At 48.0% G+C, this 16,305-nt stretch overlaps 1 protein-coding gene across 2 annotated transcripts in view; it reads right to left on the bottom strand.

Annotated features, from left to right (window-relative positions):
- Positions 1-16,305, bottom strand: part of NMNAT2 (nicotinamide nucleotide adenylyltransferase 2) — a 205,031-nt gene that overhangs the window by 27,096 nt on the left and 161,630 nt on the right. The window contains exons 5-10 of one of the 2 annotated variants that reach the window (XM_068541384.1): positions 9,578-9,666; positions 8,716-8,783; positions 6,468-6,546; positions 3,149-3,275; positions 1,511-1,591; positions 352-396 (exon numbers count right to left, since the gene is read on the bottom strand). In XM_068541384.1, the coding sequence (XP_068397485.1) occupies positions 352-396; positions 1,511-1,591; positions 3,149-3,275; positions 6,468-6,546; positions 8,716-8,783; positions 9,578-9,666 (489 nt within the window). The remainder of the gene's footprint in view (positions 1-351; positions 397-1,510; positions 1,592-3,148; positions 3,276-6,467; positions 6,547-8,715; positions 8,784-9,577; positions 9,667-16,305) is intronic. The other variant, XM_068541385.1, reaches the window with a different exon arrangement.

Genomic DNA, 16,305 nt, shown 5'->3' on the forward strand with positions numbered 1-16,305 from the left:
GTAGGGGAGCTCTCCTGCCGCAGGCACAGTGCTGTGGGCAAGAGAAGGGTCTCTCTGGCTGGCAATGAATTCAACTTCCATGACTTTTGAATGAGGGAGAAGAGGCTCTGAAGGGAAAATTGCCAACTGATCCCGTCCTACCTCCTGGGAACCTGCCTGAATCTAGTATGGAGATGTTAAAGGTAGAGATGACTAAGAATATGATCTTAGCTTGGGAACAATCAATTATCCCTCTAAGAGCAGACCCTGCTGCAAACACCACCCAGGGTTTGCAAGGCTCTCCCCTCCCCCACTTTGCCCATGGTGGAGGCAGGTGGCCCCAAATGTTCCCACTTGCCCAGCCCCACTCACCAATCTCCTCGTACCGCATCACTGTGCCCAGATTGGCATTCTCATCTAGGGAGGAAAGAGGAAATGCAGAAGCATCAGGGAACCAACTTCCGGGTACCTGATGCGCGTTCTGTACTGAGAGGGAGGACCCGGGGTGGGGTGATTGGGTGGGAGTAGGGACATCTGAGTAGCGTAAATGGAGAGGGAGCAACTCCTCAGGCTCCAGAGGCAGGATTCACTGTTCTGGGACTTTGAGAACTGGACAGCCCGGCTGGGTTGCCAATGACGGACACACTCGTGCTCATGCTGAGCGCCTTTTGTTTCCTTCTGTATTTAGGGGAGGCTGGCCACAGGAGCAACTTCCTTGAACCTAGGGTGACAGCTTGTAGCGTCACACGGAGGCGGCCCTCTCTTGTTCAGCGTTCTGGTTCAAAGAACAAGCAAAACTGAGTACACTGAGAGTTTTCACGTGGCAGGATGGAGAGGCCGGGAAAGATGTGAAAGACTGAGGCTTTACCATGTGCTCTGAGTGTGCACGCCCACATGGGGCACACGGTGTGCAGAGCACCATGGAGATGCCACCCTGGCCCCCTGCCTCCTCAACCATCCCTCTTAGTTCCTATTCAAGGTTGGAAATCTGAGAAATGGCAGAAGTCAGCCCCAAAGAGTCAAAGGAATGGGGGCTAGACCTTCAGCTCTTCTGCAGAGTCGAATTTGGGGTTTGTAGGAGAAAGAGCCCCAGAGGCAGCTAGTCTCATCTATGCTGAGTCCTTAGGGGAGCAGCCAAATAATGGAGAAAATTAAGGAAAGGGCTTGTGTGTTCTTAGCCTCTCAGCAGGAGTACTGACACTGCCAGAGCTGGGAGGACCTGAGGGAGGATGCTGGGCCTCCGAGAACTCTCAGGCGGGTGGACACATCCTATAGAGGGAAGGACCAGAACAGCCCAAGGAGGGGAGAGGAGTGGGGAAGGTCTCCAGGATCCCTGAGCCAGGATGATCGCGCCTCTGGGCTCCCATCACACCTTGGCCCTGCAGGCCTGGTGACATCCTCTCTTCTCTCCCAATTTTTGCTCTATAAATACTCATCCCACAGCAGGTGCTGGGGCTTGTCTGGTGAATGAACAAAGGGAGGAGGGAAAGAAAAGAGGCGGGATTGGTAAAGAAGGTCCTTGCTCCCTTACCCACAAAGGTGAAGCGCTCCACCGGTGGGCGGACACAGCAGATCCGGCTTAGGCTTTCTCCCACCTTTCCCAGGATCTTGGCTATGGGAGAGACAGCAAGACAGACAGGGACAGACGGAGAGAACCACTCACAACTCACACTCGCGTCAGTCCCACATTTGGGCCACTGTAAACAGTGGGGCTGCCCTGGAGGGGCAGGGGTTGGGTCATGGAGGCAGTAGGAGGGTGGAAAGAAAGAACAGAAATATGACAGCCCAAATTCCCCCTTCTCATTCCCAGTCCAAGGCACAAGCATTCTGAGCCCTAGATGGGAATCTATTTTCTGGTCGTGTTATTACACTGTTGAAAAATTGGGAAATATGGAAGAGGAATATATATAAAAAGGAAAATAGAAAGCACCCATAATTCCACTGCTAGAGATAACCACCACTAAAGTATGCGTATATTTTTAATTTTCTTCCATTTTTATTATGTGTATTAATGCAGATATGTCTACGTAACATAAATTGGATCATAGTCTACATTTAAAGGGCCTGTGCCCTGTTTGCATTTTTTGTTTTTTTAATATCATGTGCATTTCCTCAGCCACCCCCAACACTAAACAGTAACACCCAAATCCACGGAGACTCGGCCTGTGGCAAAGAACTCATTTGGAGTAATTACTGCTGGGCAAAGGCCTTCCTTCCCTTTCGGATGGTGTTTAGAATAATCAGACATCCTACTTTGGCTGAGAGGGATCTGGTTTTCAGTGATCTTTCTGAGCTCTAATCCAGAGAAGTTTTCTGAGCCCCCAGACGTAGCTATATGCAAACTATGAAATTCTGGCTCATCCTTGTGAATTACCCTATTTATGATAGACTGATAACCAAATAGATTATGGTCTCTAGGCTTGAAAAGTAATACCAGGATCTGTCTCTTGCAGTTGGCCTGGAAGAAAATATTAGGAAGAACATGGACCTTGGAATCAGACAGTCCTGAATATGAATTCTGGCTCTTCTACTTTTGAGCTGTGTGACCTTAGGCAAATCACTCACCTTCTCTGAAGCTCAGTTTTCTCTTTGTAAATGGGAATATAATATCTATATCACAGAATTACCACATTAAATGAGAACCCGTGTAAAGCACTGAGCACCGTGCAAGCATATAATACTAGGTGCTGAGTAAATGTTGGGGGACCCCTGCTCTTTGTCAGTGAAGGGATGGCTAAGAGTGTGGGACTCTGGCTGCAGACTGTCTGGGTTTAACTCCTGGCCCTGCTACTTCCTTACTGTGTGACCTTGGCAAGATCCTCAACCTCCTTAGAAAAGGCAGAGAAAAATGCTCCCTTTTGTCTTTAATACCCACTTAAGGCAATCATATTTATATTAAAATGCACACCATCACCCCTGTCTCTCTCTGTCTCTGTTCCTGTCTCTATCATTGTGACTATTTCTCTCTGATGCCCTACATTAAGAGTTCTCAAAGTATGGTCCCTGGACCAGAGCATCAGCACTGACTTTTTAAAAATGCAAATTCTCTTCCTTCTTCCAGACCCACTGAATCAAATTCTGGGGCAGCGCTTAGCGATCTGGATTTTAACAAGCCCTGCAGGCGATTCTGAAGTTTGAGAGCCACTGCTCTACACCAATGTTCCCCTACCTGCAGTGGGCTTGGTGGGCACATTGCTGTTCTGGTAAATGGGCTGGGAGGTCTCATTCTGGGGCTGTCCAATCACAGGCGTCATGGAGGGTGTGCTGACATTGGAGAGGATGCAGCCAGTCACCCGCTGGGGGAAGGAAGAAGGGCAGAGTCAGTGTCGTTAGCCCAAGAGACTTATGAAAGCATTTCCCAGTTATTTCCAAATGCTCATCTGCTTGTCCATCATGGTGAGGTGTCCTGGAACTGAGAAAGAGGGCTGGAGGTGGGTTCTAGACCCAGCCACACCCTGTGACCACACTAGGCTAGCAGGAGGTGAGATAGCTCGATGGGAAATGCGTGGGCTGTGTTGTTTCACAGACCTGGGTTCAAGTTTGAGCTCTGCCCCCTTCTGGCTGTGTGACCTTGGATAGTTACCTGCCCTTGAACCTCAGCTCAAGAGCCTAACATAGAGAGGCAAAAGAGCCACCTTTCTGGGCTGCGGCAGGATTACACGAGCGAGCATACACAGAGCGCCTTTAGAGCATCTGGCACTTGGCAGGAACTTTGTACATGTTGTGACCTTCTGTGGAACATGCATGCCTGCCCTCCCTGCCTGCTTCATGGGGCTCAAATGAGGTCATGTCTGCAAAAGGGCTGTGCAAGCTTGGGAAAGGTCGTGCAAACACCAGGCGCTATCACCACCTGCCGCCTCTCCAGGCCAGAGATGCCAATGACAGGGCCAAGCTGGGGAGCAGTGCCAGGCAGAGCAGGATGTGTTTGTGCTGCAGGAAGAGGGGCGGGGTTCTGGGAACTCTTGCGCCTGCTCAGAGTGTGAATACACATTCCAGAGCCAAACGGAAATTCTATGTGTATTATCCATTGTCCTGTGTTATCTGGCCTGCTGCTTCTCTCTAGTGCTACAGAAAACACAGAGCTGATAACGCAGCATTCTTCACAGCTGACCCAGAAGCAACCCCCCTTGCCCGCGGGGAGTGGAGCTATTGGGCAACAGAGAAACAAAGGCTGAATTTTCAATCTGTTTAGCTTCATAGGGCTGTTGCTTATTCAAGGTCCCTTCCCTGAAAGCCAGCTTCCCCTCAATCCCTGGCCCACCATCCTTTCTGGATTATTGAGTCCTGCTGCCAGAGGACACCAAGTCCCAGGATTGGGGTGACCCTCCAAAGGCATCTTCCACACACCACCGTGCAGGCAGAGCAGAACGTGAGAACTTCCGAGCCCTGGAAGGGCAGGCGTTTGTCTTGTGGGGTGACCTGTCACTTCTGTAATGTTCCTGACAGGCGATGGTCACGACAGCAAGCAGCCGCATCTGGGAGCCAGCTGAGGTTGGGGACCACAGGATCTTCTTAGCCTGCTTTGTGGGATTCTCTGTGCGGCTGCGGCTGGTGGAGTGGAAGGGACAGTTTGCCTCCTTTTTATTATGCTTTCACATCCAGAAAAGAAAACGCCACATTCTCATTAAATAACCGGTCTGGTAGCTGAGGATTTTCTTCTTCTTGCTGCATGCATCATTAGTCCCATTCGACTTGTTCTATGCTGGAGAAGAAAGGTGCTGGCCACCTGCCCCGCTCTGCCCTCCACAGGCTCCAACGTTCGCAAAGCCTTGCATCACCTATTAAGCCCCGTGTCTATCTCTCCAACAGGTCCACTCTCCAGGCCAGATGCTGGGACCGGGGAGACTGGGAGTTACAAGCAGCTCCAAGCTCCCGCTCCAAGGCAGGGGGCCATCGTGACTGGCATTCTTTGCTGACCTGTGACCATCACTGCAACAAGCTGGGGGTCCTTGGCCAAGCATCTCAGGCCCAGACTCGTGCTTCTGGGCCTGAGTAACAGAGTGAGGGCTCGGGAAGCCCAGACATTTAGACAGCAAAAGAGCAGCCAGGCTTTCTGGCTGGTAGAGCCAGGGCTCCGGCGTGCCTGCAGGGTCCCTGATTCCTCCCTTCCGTCACGCAGCCTGAGGCTCCTGGGTGACCAGAAGGATCACAGGCCCCCAGCATGAAGCCACTGAGATTCAAAGGATGCCTGCGAATCTTAGCCTCTCCTGACGTATACATCCTTATACAGTAAGATGGGATGTCTTTTATTACTGCCGTTGTTGAGACAAGCCCAGAGGAGCAAGTCAGGGCCACCCTACGTCAGAGTCCTTCCAAAGGGACCAGGAAAGACTCGGGATGTGTGTGAAGGGTTCTGAAAGCAGAAAGAGAGGAGATGGGTTTTCTTCAATTCCATGGGGGAAAAGCTTATTAGATGAAGCAACAGCCAACTCGTCCTCTCCACTTCTCTTGCTCTTGGCTTCCTGGATGGTCTGGAGCCCCAGAAGTCCACATCTGTTCAAATAAAGCAGGTGGAGAGTGGGGGGGATTGGGGCTGCTGACAGCTCCCCAAGGAGAAGATTCTGAAAGGCCCCTCTGACAGCAAACACAGATGCGATGGAGGCGCCCCCTGTGTCAGGACGATGTCATTCTGATCCTTGTTTGGGGCTGGGGAGGGCTGTGCATCTGGGTCAGCGGAGGCAAGGAGGATGGATTGCGTCTCATCTCGGTGGGTCAGGCTTCTTGCTATTGATGGCACCGCTTTTCACCCCCTGCACGGTGGGAGTCGATGGGTTGCTATTGATCTGTGAAGGGCGTTTTCTGCACACGCTGACTGGTGCTGCTGGCGGGTGAGGAACCTGTGCTTACCTAGCAAACAGGTCCTCGTCACTGCGCACGGCCACAAACCCTGGGCAGCCATCTGTGTGGACTAGGCAGTCACTGTGTGTCCGCAGATACCCTGGTTCACCTCTCTGTGCTTCCTTTTACCCACAAATAAAACAGAGATGAGAACACCGTCTGCCCGTGAACTCCCGTGAGGAGGAATGAGTGTGCATGACAGTACGCCGCCTGTGGGTATGAAGTACGGCAGTCACGGCAGCCTACGCTGGGGTAAGAGGACCAATGGGTCTCCAGGAGGTGTAGCAGGAGGACCCGGCTGCTTGTAACTCCGCCCAGCGCCCCTCTCTCCTCCTTTCTTTGCTCGCTTCCCCTTCTCTCCTCACTTTCCGAAGCTTTCCAGCTGTGGTCTCCTGAATCCCACCTTGAACTTACTGCCAGAAGATGAAAACTGCCCCAAGTCATATCGAGGAGGGGGACAAGGCAGGAAGCAGCCTCTGGTGCTGCTCTGGGTCCCTAATTCACTGCCCTCCTTGCTGCTGCTCGGAGCCTGGTCTCCCCCACCGCTGGCGGAGAAGCAGGAAACAACCAGGTCAGTAGGCCGGCAGCATCCTTTCCCTGGCCTGCCCGGCTTCCGAGGTCCACCCAACCCTGAGTCTGGCCCAGCTTACCTTCATGAGGTCCCGATGGTGTTCGAGGACGCTGCAGGTTGTCTGCCAGGTGTCCTGATAGCACTCCCACGGGTCCACCCTGACAATAGGAAAGATGTTTCCCTTAGTTTCCATTCTCACACTCTTTGCTTATTGGTTCCTTCCAATGACATGGCTCAAAAAGCTTAGCAGACCTGGTCATACCATGTACTTAGACCTCGAATCAGGTAAAACATGGGCTTGAAACACCTTCCTGAGCCTCAGTTTCCCCACTGTAAAATGAGAGGAGTTTGACACAGGCTTACATGAACAGTTGCTGGTATTGGTCTGGCCAGGTTTAATATCAGCACCAGACCTTCCCAACTGTGGGGCTTTGGGAAAGTTATGTGATTTTTTTGGTGCTCACTTTCCCATCTGTAAAATGGGAATAACAATAATAACTCTCTTGCGGGGTTATTAGAAGGGGTCAATGAGTTTTCTATGCAAAGTGCTTAGTATAGTGTCTTGCTCTTAGTCTTACCTGCAAAATGGGAATTCTCCTCTGGACCTTATAGGACTGTGATAAGAATGAAATGAGCCAGGCCCCCATCAAGTGGCGACTGCAGTTACCCGAACTGGGGAATCTGCCCACGTCTGACTCCCTGTGAAACAGGGTGCCCTGTGGGCATGCAGGTGGGCACGGCAGCCAGGCCGGAAGGCACAGCCCCGCAGACCGGCCAACCCCTGCTGCTCACGGCATGTGAAGTGAGCAGGGATCCAACCCCTGACGGATGCAGCGCTCGGGCTTAATTACCAACTTAATGAGCTGCTAAATTGGGACGTTCCTGAAACACGTCCTTAGCAGTTGAGCATTCCCTCCCTAGCCCCACCTCACAGCACACCTGAGGTTCCCAGAGATGAGATCTCGTGAACTGAAAACGCCGAGCGACCCAGCTTGCCCTGAGCCCCCAGATCCCTGACCACCCTCCTCCCTGAGATGGGCAGACACCTGACCTAGCTAAACAGGCTCCCCCATGTCCAGGGACTCTGCGCACCCACGCCCCATCTCTCGAGCTAGCTCCAAGCCTCTCTGGTGACCTCAGTTCGCGGAACTCTGATTTTCCCAGTGCCCGGAGCAGTGCAGGGCAGGCAGGAAGTGCTCAGCGAATATTTGTTGAATGAATGAGGGAGCTATTTCAGAATCTCCTAATCACATACAAGCAGTAACAGTCTCCTGTTCAGTATTTCCCCCACTGGACCCCATTTTCCCCTGAGATCATGAGGTGCCGCGCTAAGAGGCTACGTCTCTACCCTGACTTGACCACAGATGTGCTGTTCCCTCTCAAACTCCTTGACTTCTCCTGAGCTGTCTCCCAACCTCACCTCCGTCTCGGGGCGGGGGTGGGGGGCGGTGAGAAAGTCTGTAAAGGGCATGCACTTCTCACACAAATCACTGCGCACAAATGGCACGGATCACTATTTAATTATTATTGTCGCTTTTCTTCACTGCTCCCATTTCCACCCGCCCCATCTCTTCTCCGCTAACTCTGCATCCCTCATTCTGAGGTCAGCGGCCCTTCATTTCTCTCCTTTCCTGGAAACCTCTAGGTGCTGCTTATTTTTCCACTGGGGGAAACCACAATACAAATGGTGTATCGTTATTTTTTTTTAAAAAGTCATCTTCTCATGCAAATTATAACTGTAGGAGCTTTGGGGGGCATAATTAGCATAAATCGTGGAGGTTTGCTTTAATTACACTGCAAGCACAGTGGATAACGGTGTCTGCCATCTTAGGACTGCGCAGGGACCGTCTGCGAGAAAGGCCGTGAGCGCTTGGACCTGCCCCCCCCCCACTCCATCCCGCCCCTCTGTCCCACTGTCATCGCGGGGCCCTAGGAAGCCTGAACAGGAATGGAAAATAGCCAAAGCCGGGGGACCTTCCCTGAAAGGTGGTGACAGCTCATGGAAGTGAGTGAGAGGCATCTCGGATTCTCTGGCCCTGCCTCACCCCAACCCCAGTGATGTTTGTGGAAGCTCCGAGCATACTCCTGAATCCAAACGTGCCAGAGCAGATGAAACACCAAAAGCTCCCTCTTTAGTTTCCCAGGCTGTATAGCTTGGTTAAAAAATAAAGTCATCAGGCCAGCCCAGAATGTTTACGTAATTATCTCCTGCATGGGGTTAATCTCTCCCCTGGCCTCCCCACTCCTGTGGGGACTCTTCCTTTTTTCCGCCCTTTCCCAGGGTGTCCCTGAGCCACCCACCTCTGGCATCATCAGGGCAGCCCTACCTGATCCAGTCGGAATTCTGGACGGCCAGCTGACACATGATGAGACGGTGCCGGCTCGACACGAGGCCCTGGGAAGCAACAGAGCAGTCGTTGGGAGGCTCACTCTGGTCCCCACAGACTCCCTAAGGCTCCATCCCAAGCCAGCCCATTATAAAAGCGCAGCATTTTTCAGTGCCGACAGAGAATGCAGGTGTGACCCCTCCACATGTCCCCCTGCTACACACAAGCGTACAGTGGCAGGGTGGGCGGGAGAGGAAGAATGGAGGGTGTGTGCAGTATACTTTCCTCCCCCATCAGAGTCAGAGGTGAGCCTCCACTGACGAAGAAGCCAGTGTGTACCCAGCACAGAGAGGAGACTTAACGTGGTGAGTGTTGCCTTGTTTCCTGGCTCCATCTGGCTGGGTCACCTCCCCAGAGCCCACCAAGTTGTATCTGGGGGAGGAGATTGAGGTCTGGGAGAGCTTCTAGATTTTCTTGGATGTGTGGCAGGGAGGGAGGGAGGGGCAGGGAAATGAATTTTAAATCAGATTATAGGAGGCATAGGCCTTTTTCTCCTAAAATCCCAGGAAAGATTGCCCAGCCCATTACCAGCCCCCAGTTTGGCATCCGTGCTGAGTCACACGGCATGGATGAGTCCTGACTGGGCCCGGTTGCAGGCAGCTGTTCCTCCCAGCTGCTGCCCAACCCCCATTCACTCAGGTCTGACTGTGGTCCAGAGATGGGAAGCAGGACACCTGCTAATGGGTGTTTTGCGTTTCCAGGAATCGTAGATGGCAGAGATGGCAGCGGAGCAGTTTTACATCAGAGGAACCATCGGGTCAGGAAGGGGTTTAGGGAGGAGAGGAGCAAAGGAGGAACCCACCTGTTTTCCATAGGAGTCGTGGACAGGAGACACAATCCCACCAATGACAATAAACCTTCCAGTTTTGTGTAGATAATCTCTGGCTCTTTCTAATTAAGAGAAGAAAACCTCACATTATAAAGAGGAAAGGTGTGGATTAGAGGTGATCATTGAAATCAATACGTTCAGCTCTGTAAGGCTTATTTCCCATCTTTCTTGCCATTTAAATAGAAAGTGCCAACTTTCAAAGCAAACATTGGTGATTCAAAAGGTTATGGAACCAGATTTCAGCCCCCAAAGCAAAAGGATTTAGAAGTCAAGGGGATTAATCCAGGTTTAAAGGTCCAGTGCTGGACTAGCTTAGAGAGATTTAAAACAAGCACCTCACTCAAAGCCAATAGAGCAACTGATTGGAATTAACCATTATGATCACAAGCAGAAATTATTCCGAAGTGAAGGAGTCATTTTCTAAAAAGAAAAAAGAAGAAGCCTTCTTATAATATGAAAGGTGGGCTGACTGCCTCATGGAGTTACTCAGAAGAGGAAAATCACCAAAACAAATTTAAAGGGCCTTCTACATAATTAGGGAGAATTAACAATCAGACCAGAAAACCAACATTACAGTTGGTTGAGAAAAGTTCGGCCAGAGAAAAGCCTTTTTTTTCTGCTGAAAAAAAGTCATGATGTTGCTTTTTCAAATTTACCAGACAAGCCCAATTTCATTTTCATGAGACAATTTAGCAAACTAAGAAGTGATGAAGATTTTGGTTCTGTCTTTCTTCTAAGGCGGTTCGTTGTACAAATCCAGCAGGTCCTGAGCTACTACAGCTGAGGGAAGGTGGCGTGGATTTACTGTGTAGGTGAGGGATTCTGTAAGGGAACAGGGGCTTGGGTAGCAAAACTGGCTGTGTAGTTTACAAGCAAGCTTCCAGGATCACCCTGCTGGCTCTCTTAAAAATTTTAATTCTCACCACATTTGCCTCTTTTTTTTCTTTCGATGTGAAATCTCTTAAAGTTTTTTTAAAAAAGTAATTAATAAACTTTATTTTTTTTAGCACAGTTTTAGATTTACAGAATAATTAAGCAGATAGTACATAGAGTTCTATGTATTCAGTCCCCCCATCTTCCGACCTCCCCCCCCCCCACGCACCCCATTTCCCCTGTTATTACTATCTTGCATTAGCCGGGTATAATTGTTACGTTTGATAGGCCTGTATTGACACATTGTTATTAACTATAGGACATGGTTTACATTGAGATTCACTCTTTGTGTTGTATGGTTTTGCGGGTTTTGACAAATACATAATGACATGTGTCCACATTGGTTTCATAGAGAATAGTTTCTCCACGCTCAAAATCCACTGTGCTCTCTACCTATTCATCTCTCTCCCTCCTTCCAACCACTGGTAACCACTGATCTTTTTACTATCTCTATAGTTTTGTCTTTTTCAAAATGCCAAATAGTTGGAATCACACACTATGTAGCCTATTCAGACTTGCTTCTTTCACTTAGCAATTCATATTTAAGGTTCCTCCATATCTTTTCCTGGCCTGATAACTCATTTCTTTTTATTGCTGAATAATAGTCCATTGTCTGGACGTAACACAGTTTGTTTATTCATTCACTAATGGAAGGTCATCTTGGTTGCTTCCAGTTTTCACTGATTATGAATAAAGCTGATATAACATTCATGTGCAGGTTTTGGAGTGGACATAAATTTTCAACTCAGGTAAATATCAAGGAGTGTGATTGCTGGAACATACGGTAAAAGTATGTTTAACTTTGTAAGACACTGCCTAACTATCTTCCAAAGTGGGTGTACAATTTTGCAGTCCTGCCAGCAATGAATGAGCGTTCCTGTTGCTCCACATCCTCACCAGCATTCAGTATTGTCAGTTTCTAACATTATAACGTGTGTCATCTTTGCTTTTCAAAAGAGTGATATTACTTCACTAGTTTCCAAATCTTATTCTGAGGTCAAGAATAAATTGAAGGCCTTGTAGCAAAACCTTTTGGATATCTGAATAAATTCTATAGCCCCTCCTCTCTTCCCTTTGCCCTTTACACCCCAGTCTTCCTTAGGATCATTTCCATATGGGCTTTGGCTGTCACAGATCCTCTGCTTCAATAAGCCAGACCTTCCTTCGTCTCCCTATCTTAGAAAAAGTGTCCTCTCTTTACTCTCCACTTACCCAAGCTTTTCACTTGAAGCTCAGCTCCACCCCACATCCAGCATGCCTGCCCTGGCAACATCCCCCTTTGCTGGACTTACTGACCTACTAGCTCCCTGTGCATCCTGTTCAAGGGATATGATCTGGAAATTGTTTCTGAAAGTTTGTGTCTTTACTCCTCTTCTGTACGGAATTCTTCAAAGCCGGGGACTTTGCTGTAGAGGAGAGGTCCCAAACGCACAGCTAAAGGAGATGTGCAGTTAACATACACGTGAGAAGCAAGCAGAGCATAAGATGATTTACATTCAAACAACCTTGGCTTGTTCTGTTGCCACTTGACACACTGTACAGGCTTAAGAAAAGCAATCCACAAGTAGTTCAGTCTGTCACCCATGCCAAAGACTTCTTGGGCTCTTAAGCACTCAACACAGTGGCTTGTTTATTGAGTAATGCTTGTTCAACACATGCTCATACCTAGAAGGCTCAAGTAGCCACCTTCCCTTAGGGTTTCCTTCCACTGGGCCATGTCTGTCCGGAGAGCCACCCACTCCATTCCTCAGACCACACTCCAGAACTTCCAAGGGAAATAGGTTGCACCAAGCAACCTCATTGCCTTGGAAAATGTTATCCTTTCCCTCTGGCCAAGATGAGGGGGCACTTCCCCTGGCAATGCTCCAAAGCTCACTGTCTCACAAAGAAGCAATTTTTGAAAGGAATAGCCCCAACCCTACACCCTAAAAAAGGATTCCTGATCTGACATAGTTAAACACAGAAGAGTCATGATTGTGATCATGCAGTCAAATCAATTCAGTTAACATGTATTGAGCACAAAATACCATGATGGATCCTAGAGGGATAAGAGTGGCTTTTTTTATTATTCTCCAAAGGTTCACAATAATGGAGAAACAGGAGGCTCTAATGAGAGGCAAATTGGGTGAGTGCTATAGCTGTGGCTTTCAATGTTGTTGCTGTTGGTGGTGGTGTTTTACTACAACCCACAGTAAGAAATACATTTTATATCCTGGCACAATACATACATATGTATGTTTATGTATAATTAACTGAAACAAATGTTACAATGTTTTCTAGTACATTCTATTCTAGTAATTACAAATTTAAATAAAAAGCTGGTCACAACCTAGTAATGCGTGGCAACCTATATTTTGAACAACTCTGTGAGATACTAGGGCACGTGGGAAAAGGGACAAGAGAGGTAATTTTGTCTTTCCAAGGAGTGTGAGGAGTTCCAGCAAATATTCAGAAATTGCACAGTTTAAAGTATGCTTATCAACTGGTTTAGTCTTAACCACTAGGGTTAGGCTGTAGGGGGCCTAGTAGGGGTGGGGTGAGGGTGAGGGAGGGGTACTGTTGGCTAAGCAAGTGGGAATCAAACTTCAAAGGGTCCTGAAAGCCAGGCAAGGAATGTGGCTTTTATGCCACTCTTTGGTCAACAGGCATTCTGTGGACCACTTGCATTGGAATTACCAGGGAGAGGCTATTAAAATGCAGATTTTTAGGTCCTCGTCCAGAGTTACTGAGTCAAAATGTCTGGGATTGGGACTTAGTCTACTTTTAAAATTAGTTTCCCCAGGTGATTCTTTTGCTCTCTCAAGTTTGAGAACAATAGACATACATTGAGAATAACCATAAAGATGAAAAGTATAGATAGTAGGGAATCATTGAAGGCTTTTGAACATGGGGAGTGACATGCTCTGAGCTTGAAGAAAAACTCACAGAAGGGATAGTGAAGGTGGTGAAATATCCTACCTTAAAGGAGACAATCATTCCTGGCAGGAAGTTTAGGGCCATGGGATGAGGGATAAAGGAAGAAGATGACCCATCAGAACTTCCCAGAGAATGTTCAGGGACCATGGATTTCCTCCTCTCTCCAGACATTTTGTTTGCTTTGCCTCTGGGGCTTTGCAGTTGGATGTGTCAATGCAATGCCATGTCATCAATATTTCAGACCATGCCTTTATGACTATACTAATAGCGCTAGGTTTCATATTCTGCAACTCACTTGTTGCCTTATTATCCTCTAATTTGAATGGAATGTCAGGCAAGTAAGAAACTGGAGGGACTTAATCTTGGAGGAGTCAAGATGGTGGTGTGGGAAGATGCAGAGTTCACGTTTCCCCACAACTAGCGTGCCTGCTGGACACTGGTGGGAGACCCCGACGCCCAATGAGGTGGAAAGAACCCCCAAGCAAACTGGTAGGACATTGGGGGACTGAGGGAGGAGGAAAACTGGAGTCTGGACAGGACCGGCGCCCCTGATGGGTGGCTGAGATGGGGGAGGAGTTCCCACGCCTGGAGGGACCCTCAGGGGCTCGGATCAGGGGGGAGGGGGCTCAGCATTTCCACTGCCCAATTGGCCAGGGAAGTCTGCCCGGCTCTCTCTAGCCGGGTCCTACACCCTCAGAGGTCCCCTCGGGGCTGGGTTGGTCCTGGGGGCATAGAAGGGAGGCTGGGAGAGATCAGGAGAGGCAGGTGGGAGGAACCCTCCAGGACAGGAGGAGCAGGAGAGGAGTGGAGGGCATTTGTCCCACCCACTCGAGCCCAGGAAGCCTGCTGGGCTCCCAGGTGGGGTCCCCCACCCTCTGACACCAGAGGTGGGAGGCATGCCTGGGCCCCTTCTGTTCTGTTGAGCCTAATCCCTACCTCACCCCACCCCTGCCTTTTCCAGCCCTATGGCTAATAAGCATAGGCCCCACCCACTGCCAAAACCTCACCCCTGCTTATGCCCCGCCCTCCACAGCCAAGGCCTTTTCCACCTTTTTTCTGTTTTTTCTCCTCCTCCTTTTTACTATTGTGGTTCTGTTTTACCTTCTGGTTGTCGTTTCATCTATACTTTTATTTTTATATTTTTTCTAACATAGTGGTTACTTTCCTAGTCTAATTTTATTTTTTACTTTGTTATTGTTCTCCTTTTTTTTTTTGGCCGCCCTGCCCAGCTTGCAGGATCTTGGTTCATGAACCAGGGGTCAGGCTGAAGTTCCTGAGGTGGGAGCTTCAAGTCCAAACCACTGGACTAACAGAGAACCTCAGACACCAGGGAATATTGTTCAGAGTGAGGTCTCCTGGAGGTCCTCATCTCAGCACCAAGACCCAGCTCTACCCAATAGCCTACAAACTGCAGTGTTGGAAGCCTCAGGCCAAACAACCAGTAAGACAGGAACACAATTCCACTCATAAAAAAAAAGAAAAAAAAATTAGATGGCAAAATATATGTCACAGATGAAGGAGCAAGGTAAAAACCTACAAAACCAAAAATATGAAGAGGAAATAGGCAATCTACCTGAAAAAGAATTCAGAGTAATGATAGTAAAGATGATCCAGAATCTCAGAAATACAATGGAGGTACGGATTCAGAAAATACAAGAAATGTTTAACATTTCTAGAAGATCTAGAAGAACTAAAGAAAAAACAAACAGAGATGAACAACACAATAACTGAAATGAAAAATACACTAGAAAGAATCAATAGCAGAATAACTGAGGCAGAAGAATGAAAAAGTGAGCTGGAAGACAAAATGGTGGAAATATCTGCCAAGGAGCAGAATAAAGAAAAAGAATGAAAAGAATTGAAGACAATCTCAGAGACCTCTGGGACAACACTAAATGCACCAAGATTCTAATTATAGGGGTCCCAAAGAAACAAGAGAAAAAAAAGGGTCTGAGAAAATATTTGAAGAGATTACAGTGGAAAACTTCCCTAACAAGGGAAAGGAAATAGTCACCCAAGTCCAGGAAGCACAGAGAGTCCCATACAGGATAAACACTAGGAAAACCACACCAAGACACATATTAATCAAGCTAACAAAAATTAAATGCAAAGAAAAAATATAAAAAGCAGCAAGGGAAAAAACAAAAAATAACATACAAAGGAATCCCCATAAGTTTGTAAGCTCATTTTTCAGTGGAAACTCGGCAGGCCAGAAGGGAGTGGCAGGATATACTCAAAGTGATGAAAGAGAAAAACCTACAACCAACATTACCTAGCAAGGATCTCATTCAGATTCAACGGAGAAGTCAAAAGCTTTTCAGACAAACAAAAGCTAAGAGAATTCAGCACCACCAAACCAGCTCTACAACAAATGCTAAAGAAACTTCTCTAGTCGGGAGACACAAGAGAAGAAAAAGACCCACAAAAACAAACACAAAACAATTAAGAAAATGGTAATAGGAACATACATATCGATAATAACCTTGAATGTAAATGGATTAAATGCCCCAACCAAAAGACACAGACTGGCTGAATGGATACAAAAACAAGACCCGTATATATGCTGTCTACAAGAGACCCACTTCAGACCTAGGGACACATACAGACTGAAAGTGAAGGGATGGAAAAAGATATTCCATGCAAATGGAAATCAAAAGAAAGCTGGAGTAGCAATACTCATATCAGATAAAATAGACTTTAAAATAAAGATTGTTACAAGAGATAACTAAGGACACTACATAATGATCAAAGGATCAATCCAAGAAGAAGATATAACAATTATAAATGTTTATGCATCCAACATAGGAGCACCTCAATACATAAGGCAAAGGCTAACAACCATGAAAGGGGAA

The sequence above is a fragment of the Eschrichtius robustus genome, chromosome 3 (genome assembly GCF_028021215.1).
Source record: "Eschrichtius robustus isolate mEscRob2 chromosome 3, mEscRob2.pri, whole genome shotgun sequence".
NCBI classification, from domain to species: domain Eukaryota; kingdom Metazoa; phylum Chordata; class Mammalia; order Artiodactyla; family Eschrichtiidae; genus Eschrichtius; species Eschrichtius robustus.